This window comes from Aegilops tauschii, chromosome 5 (genome assembly GCF_002575655.3).
Source record: "Aegilops tauschii subsp. strangulata cultivar AL8/78 chromosome 5, Aet v6.0, whole genome shotgun sequence".
Taxonomy (NCBI): Eukaryota; Viridiplantae; Streptophyta; class Magnoliopsida; order Poales; family Poaceae; genus Aegilops; species Aegilops tauschii.
This window is the reverse complement of record NC_053039.3, coordinates 491,799,436-491,807,190: the sequence shown is the minus strand read 5'-3', so window position 1 is coordinate 491,807,190 and position 7,755 is coordinate 491,799,436. Positions and strand designations below refer to the sequence as shown.

The following is a 7,755-nucleotide window of genomic DNA, read 5'->3' as shown; positions in this document are numbered from 1 at the left end:
CTCCCTCTCTCCTTGCTGGATCAAGGCGTGGGAGACGTCACCGGGCTGCACGTGTGTTGAACGCGGAGGCACCGTTCTTTCGGTGCTTAGATCGGAATCAACCGCGATCTGAATCGCTACGAGTACGACTCCCTCATCCGCGTTCTTGCAACGCTTCCGCATCGCGATCTACAAGGGTATGTAGATTCACTCCCCTTCCCCTCGTTGCTAGATTACTCCATAGATTGATCTTGGTGATGCGTAGAAAATTTTGAATTTCTGCTACGTTCCCCAACACAGAGTGCTTAGGATGTAGACCGGCGGGGACCTCTCTGCTAAGCCTAGGTAGGGCTACGACGTGTTGATCTTCCGAGGCCGGGCATTGACCCAGAAAAGTGTATCCGGCCAGAGTGATCAAGCGTGTTGGAATACGTGGTGCACCCCTACAGGGAAGATATATATTTGATTACCGTGTCCACGGTAATGGACGTTCAGACTTATATCCTGATCTTTTACAACTAGAAATGGATACTTGAGATATGTTGCTCCGGGATTGCTTTCTCGCAGGGAGTCGAGGAAGGATCTCTGGGCATTAATGTTACAACATGTTTGTTAAATATAAACTGCTATTCTTTACTCTTCTACATGCTGCAAGACGCTTGGAGCTGCTTGAAGATGCTAGTCTTCGATAGGCTAGGCCTTCCCCTCTATTCTGGCATTCTGCAGTTCCGTCCACAGATACAACCCTTCCATTTGATACCAATGCATACTTAGTATAGATCTGATGCTTGCGAGTACTTTGGATGAGTACTCACGGTTGCTTTGCTACCTTTTTCCCCCTTCCTTCTTCTTTCCGGTTGATGCAACCAGATGGCGGATCCCTGGAGTCAGATGCCACTGCTGACGGATGCTACTACGTGGAGACCGCCGACGACCAGGAGTAGTTAGGAGGTCCCAGGCAGGAGGCCTTGCCTCTTCGATCGTGTTGCTTTTGTGCTAGCCTTCTTAAGGCATCCTTGTTTAACTTATGTCTGTACTCAGATATTGTTGCTTCCGCTGACTCTTGTATATCGAGCTTGTATTCGAGCCCTCGAGGCCCCTGGCTTGTAATATAAAGCTTGTATTATTTTATTTGTGTCTAGAGTTGTGTTGTGATATCTTCCCGTGAGTCCCTGATCTTGGTCGTACACACTTGCGTGCATGATTAGTGTACGGTCGAATCGGGGGCGTCACAAACCTTAACATGACATACCATGCATTTGGATATGCATTGCCATGAATTGAATGTTGTTGCCTTTTCCTTTGTCGGTGATGTTGTGCTATTGAACCAGGGAAGAAGAAAGATAGAAGGGAACATTTCTTCTTGCTTGTGGCGTGCCAAGCATAGTGATTTCAAGTTAACCATGTAAATTATGTTGGGCTATCTCAACCAATTTCTTTTCTGAATTTGCTTGCTTAAATAAGCAAATCAGTACTATATGTATATAATAATCTGATGTATGCAACCATTAGATAGTTGAAAACAATATAAGATGGAACTGCATGGTCGCTTTCTGATGAAATTTATGAAATGGACAAAATATGATGTAAAAGAATATTAAACAAAATATCGTGTCCAGATTTTCAAGTAACAGACTGCCTCTTGAGTTTTTGTTTCTTCTGAAGAATTTGCTTGCTTAAATAAGCAAATTGGTATATGTTAATTTGATGTATGCAACCATTGAATAGTTGAAAAACAATATAAAATAGAATTGCATGGTAGCTTTTCAATAAAATTTATTACATGGCTAAAATGATACAAAAGAATATTAACCAAAGTACGCATAGAAATAACAACAAAGTCCTATTATTTGGAAATATGAAACGTTAATAGATTATGCTTAAGTTAGATGTTGTTTCAATACATGAGAAAATGATACAATTTTCAGTTTCATGGGCCTGTAATTTAATTTGCTATTTTAAGAAGACATTATTTTTTTCACAACCTTCATATCCCAAGAGCGAAGGTGGCAATGGGATGGTGAATGATATATGCAGGATGTGCATCAAGATCATAGAAGTACATATATGATTGGGTGAATGATATATGCATGATGTGCATCAAGATCATATAAGTACATATATGATTGGCACAACTGATTTTAACCACTGGAATATATGGCTCTGTTGTAATGCATGGGCATTTTTTCTAATTCTATGTAAAGAAAATCGATAGGTAGAACCTATAAGTTTTGTTCAATTTATTTATTAAGAAGATACTCGTCCTTATTTTGCGAAAAAATCAAGGAAAAACGTGCACGCTCCTTTTGCATCGCACGATTACGGGCGACGTGGCGCCGTGTGCTCCACCCACATCATCATCATCTCGTTTGACCCGGCACCCAGGCGGCTCGTCGTCAGTTCGTCCCTCCCTCCCCCGTGCTGTGCCATCCCGGAACGTAACTGAAAAATGGCGAGTGTGACCTCGAGGTGCTCCGGCCTCCTCCTCCCGGACCTGCGGCCGGGCCTCGCGGGACTCCGCAGCCGCTCGCGTCCGCCTTCTTCGCCCCGCGTCAGTCTGCGCGCGGGCCGTCGCCGGCCGAGAACCCTGTCCTGCGTCGCGCCGCCCGACTCCGCGGAGCCCAAGACGGTGAGTCCTCGTAGCATACTCAAACTGATTAGGGCAGTGGACAGACTAGCTAGCGCTTATTTAGCTTCATGCTCATAAAAACAGTAGTAAAAATTTCAATCAGATAGCAATATAGCATGAACTGTGAAGTCATTCCTGCTCCCCTTGCTTCCACAGGACGAGCAGCAGGTGAAAGCTGAGCTGGGTGAAGAAAAGCCTCAGCCAAGCAGCAGCAGCAGCACGCCCCAGGAGGCTGCTGCAGAGCCACCTGTTCCAGACAGGGGTCTCAACAGAAGGATAGCTGTGCTCACCACTCTTGCCGCGGTGGGCCTCTTTGGATCTCAGAGGCTCCAACTTGGCGGGTTTTCTCTCAAGGATCTTGCTGCCAATGCTGTGCCATATGAAGAGGTTAGCGTTTCTTGGCCTTTGCCCCCCAGGAGCTTTGTGCTCAGCCCTACGTTGAACAGAGAGATAACTGACGCATAATGTTCAGCTAAATGTCAACAGCAAGAATAAGGAAGTTTCGCTGCCATTTTGTGTATACATGAAATTAGTCTATTGCGACCTTCCAGATATGTGTCATTTAGCTACTAGATCTGATGCTTACAATTGCACTAACTGAACAAATAAGCATGATCCATTGCAGTTCAGATCATGGTAGAGTCACAGCCCATTGCGAAGGAAATAATTGCAATAGATCCAAAAACGCGTTCCTTCTTTATGACAAGCCATTGCAGCCATGCTTCTTTTCTTCAAACTCCATCAGAACTTTACCATTCGGCATATTAAGTTGAACATCCAAATCATTGTTCATCAGCCCATTTGTCCGTTAATCCAACAAATGCTTTCAGTAATGTTTGTGTTACTCAATTTGCAAGATGTTGGCTTTTCTAGGGAAGATGGAAGAAAATGATGGGTTTATTTATTTGCGATTCATTGATTTAGTACTGCTAACTGCATTTCTTTATCTGGTTATCTGGTTGCGCTAACTGCATTTCTTTCACATACTTTTTCTTTGAATTGCATGCATGTTCACCTTCGAAATCTAATTCACCTGATAAGTGCATCTACAGGCTCTCTCAAATGGCAAGCCCACTGTTGTCGAATTTTACGCGGACTGGTGTGAAGTTTGTCGAGAGTTAGCTCCAGATATTTACAAAATTGAGCAACAGTACAAGTAAGTTACCTTCAACATTTTTAGCTTCTCTATATCCCATAGAAATAACAACTATGCTTTGGTTCCTTTACTGAAGAATCGATGGGTATTTATGCTTTCTTATTGTTCCTAAAATGTATACCATCCATATAATACAACTTTGTATCTGGACAGCTAAACTAAACCTGTATAAGTGCAGTATCATGCACTTGCCAGACTAAAGAATACTAAAGTTCTGGATTAATTAATTTATTAATGTATTCCTATAAAGTACTGATGGACCACCATTCATTAGTGAGACTAGAAGTCACTAATTCAATTCTGATCTGCATGCAGGTGCATATGCACTTGATGTCATATGTGCATTTGTGCATTTCTTTTTTTTTTTGGAAATAAACATAAATATACATTATGTTAGAAGAGTAGTAGTCGTGGTACTAAAATGCTTTCTGTAATCTCCATATCTGTAGCCATTGTAACAACAACTTGGATACGTACTGACTGAACACATTCTTGTTTTCTTTATATGCTAGTTAACTTACGTTAAGATTATTTTATAGGGACCGCATCAACTTTGTCATGTTGAATGTCGACAATACAAAGTGGGAACAAGAGCTTGATGAGTTTGGGGTAGAAGGTATTCCTCATTTTGCCTTTCTGGATAAGGAAGGAAATGAGGAAGGCAATGTTGTTGGGAAGCTTCCAAGACAATATTTTCTTGACAATGTGGTTGCTCTGTCTTCTGGTGATCCAACGATACCTCATGCACGAGCCGTTGGTCAATACTCGAGCGCAGAATTCAGAAAAGTCCATCAAGTTGCTGATCCCAGAAGTCATGGCTAGTAATAGCTCTTCGTCGCTACCAGTTTCAGCATAATGCCAAGACTCATGGACAAGTAGGCCTTATTCTCTCTTGAAGAAGTATAGTCCGAGTACTAGAATGTCTGTTGTCCTTTTGCAGGAGAAGTGCATATAGCAGTTGATCACTAGTACATGATGTCGCCAGATTTAGTGAAATAGTTATATATATCTTGAGCAATGTCCTTTTGAGGGCTTTTGATGTTGAAATATACGTAGTTCTTTACAAAGATAGCAAAGTAGGTTACCATAACCTGTCAATTTCTAGTATGCACTTAAATAATGTCTTGCTGACAAAACCACTGAAGCTTTTATGCAGGCTAGATTTTCATCCAACTTAATATAAAGAGTTAAAACAGCTTGGTTTTACACATCTGTTACCTGATGTTTAATGATCATCTGGTCTTCTGTTGCCCCTGACACTACTGGATTTTTTTCGATCTGATTCGTGCAGGATGCCGGTATAGGTTAAGCATGTTGAGTCTTGAAGCCAAGAATTTGGGCGTTGGGCAGAGCTGACCGAGTGCAGAAATCACATTAAAAAGAGCAACGGGATCAGTGTTTCATGTATATGATTGTGGCACTGTGCAAGTGGATTTTCTGATTCAGGTGTTTGGCTAGAACACTGAGCTGCTAGTGACTACGAGAATCAGTGTATTGTGTACAGGTGAAACAGATGTATACTACGGCCGCGAGAACGTACTGGTGTTAAAAAACATTCTTTTTTCGAAATACAGTAGTAAACATTACTTACCTTTTTGCAAGGAGGTTCCTAGAATTGGTACGATATCGTATACTTGTGATTCTCTTGAGCGTTGGCTCCTGCACTTCTCTGGCTTGGGTTGGGCGCGCAGGTTGTTTTGGCAGGCTAGTGTTATACTAACAAGAAGAGACATTAGCAAAACTAGATGACCGGTTGACCGCAATCCCTAATGCTAACTGCAATTCTTGAGTGTTAACTCCTGCACTGTTCTTCTGTCTTAAGTGTTTTTTTGTTTGTTTTTTGCTTTCTGAGACAACAGGCATTCTCTGTCGATTTCCATCAGAGAAACTGACAAGATTATGTCTTACCCCTCCGTTCCTAAATACAAGTCTTTTATAGATTTCAATATGAACTACGCACGGAGCAAAATAAGTGAATCTACACTCTAAAATAAGTCTATACACATTCATATGTAGTTCGTATTCAAATCTCTAATAGAGTTTATATTTAGGAGGAAGTAGATAGCTCTGTCTTGTGTGCAGTAGTGTCTCACTTCCATGGACGTTCGGGCGCCTAGCCTGCTTATGCACGCGACCACAGTTGGCTTCCACAGTTGCAGAACCTAAATATCTAACCTTTACAACCAGCGAGCAGGAATATTGGAGCAAAAGTAGTGGGCTGCATTCCCTCAAGAAAAACGAGAGCAGAAATTCCTGTACCTGCCCCCGCCCCCGAACCTGTCAGGAAAAAACTCGAGGTTTGACATCTCCAACATTATAGTTTTCAAAATGTAGTTTTGACCCTTTTTCTTGTATGAAAAATGAGAGCAGACATTCATTTCCCTGCTGCTTGAACGTATAAGGAAAAGACTCGAGGTTTGGCATATACTCCCTCTGTACCTAAATATTTGTCTTTCTAGAGATTTCGACAAGTGACTACATACGGAGCAAAATGAGTGAAACTACACTCTAAAATATGTCTATATATATCCGTATACGGTAGTCCATTTAAAATCTCTAAAAAGACAAATATTTAGGAACGGAGGGAGTACTACATAGTCTTCAAAATGTAACTTTGACCGTGTTTCCGTGATAGCAGACATTCCTCTACCTGCCCCTTAAACGTATTAGTGGTATTACGAAAAGTCTCGAGGTTTGACATAAACAGAGTTTTCAAAACAGATAAGTGCATCTTTCAATCTCCCTATTTTAGTTTACAACCCCGACTTCCAATATCGTTCACATTAAAACCCTAAACTCTCAAAACCGGACAACTTTCAACCTTGTGTCCCTCAAACCAGTTTTCTGGTCTGTATTTATTATTATGTTTGGCAAAAAAGTTTCAAACTTTCCCAGAACAATCAGCATGGTAGTTTTAATTTTTGAGAATGTTTTCAATTTTTTGCTGAACACTTTATTTTTGGTCAAATTTTGATCAATATTGAATATGTATTTTTTACTATTATGTTTGGCAAAAAAAAGTTTCAAAGTTTCCCAGAATTATCAGCATGTTAGTGCTCATTTTCTAGATTCTTTTTTTCAATATTTGAGGGGACAAGGTTGGAAGTTGTCAGGTTTTGAGTTTAGAGTTGTAATGTAGACATTATTAGAGTTTGGGGTTATAGATTAAATTAGGATGTGATGTTGAAATATGCACTTGTAACATGCATCTTTTTCTTATATGGAAAACGATAGCAGACATTTCTCTTGCCTCTTGAACGTATTTTGAAAAGACTCAAGGTTTGACATAAACATAGTCTTCAAAGTGTAAGTTTCACCGTGTTTCTTATATGAAAACGATAGTAGACTTTCCTCTACCGGCCCCTTGAACGTAGGAAAAAGACTCAAGGTTTGACATAGGCATGGTCTTCAAAATGTATTTTTGCTCTTCTTCTTCTAATAATATTTTCAATCTTATAAGAATTTAGTAGTTACAAAATCATTATCACAAGTATGATGATACTATCAGAATTCTGACTGCATTTTTTTTTGGTATGGTACTGCCTCTTTCCTAAACAGATGACAACATTGTAGTCAAAGTTTTAAATTTTGACTCTTCAGATTTAAAAAAAATCAAGGTTCGACATAAACATATACTCCCTCCGTTCCTAAATATAAGTCTTTGTAGAGGTTTCACTATGGACTACATACGGAGCAAAATGAGTGAATCTACTTCTAAAATGTATCTATATACATCCGCATGTGGTTCATAGTGAAATCTCTACAAAGACTTATATTTAGGAACGGAGGGAGTAGTCTTCAAAATGTATCATTGACCTTTTATACATTAATACTTCTCAATCTTTTAAGAATTTACTATAGTTATAAAATAATCATGGCAAGTAATACTTCCTTGATACTAAAATAAGTATCTTAACTTTGTGCGTATTGATGGTCAAAGTTAGAGAACTCGTATTGCATACTTTCTAGAGTCCTGTAGTCAAAGTTCTAG

At 40.1% G+C, this 7,755-nt stretch overlaps 1 protein-coding gene across 1 annotated transcript; it reads left to right on the top strand.

Annotated features, from left to right (window-relative positions):
* The first annotated feature begins 2,322 nt into the window (after nt 1-2,322).
* LOC109779484 (thioredoxin-like protein HCF164, chloroplastic) lies at nt 2,323-5,354 on the top strand. Its single transcript, XM_020338109.3, has 5 exons — nt 2,323-2,608; nt 2,765-2,995; nt 3,661-3,764; nt 4,304-4,639; nt 5,056-5,354. The coding sequence occupies exons 1-4, from the start codon at nt 2,429-2,431 to the stop codon at nt 4,584-4,586; spliced, it is 798 nt and encodes a 265-aa protein (XP_020193698.1). The 5' UTR covers nt 2,323-2,428; the 3' UTR covers nt 4,587-4,639; nt 5,056-5,354.
* The last annotated feature ends 2,401 nt before the right edge of the window (nt 5,355-7,755 follow it).

Excerpts from the sequence above, each read along its gene's own strand:
- LOC109779484 (XM_020338109.3), top strand. The coding sequence starts at position 2,429 with ATGGCGAGTGTGACCTCGAGGTGCTCCGGCCTCCTCCTCCCGGACCTG. Across the intron at positions 2,609-2,764 it reads ACTCCGCGGAGCCCAAGACG|GACGAGCAGCAGGTGAAAGC; the intron begins GTGAGTCCTCGT and ends TTGCTTCCACAG. Across the intron at positions 3,765-4,303 it reads AAAATTGAGCAACAGTACAA|GGACCGCATCAACTTTGTCA; the intron begins GTAAGTTACCTT and ends ATTATTTTATAG.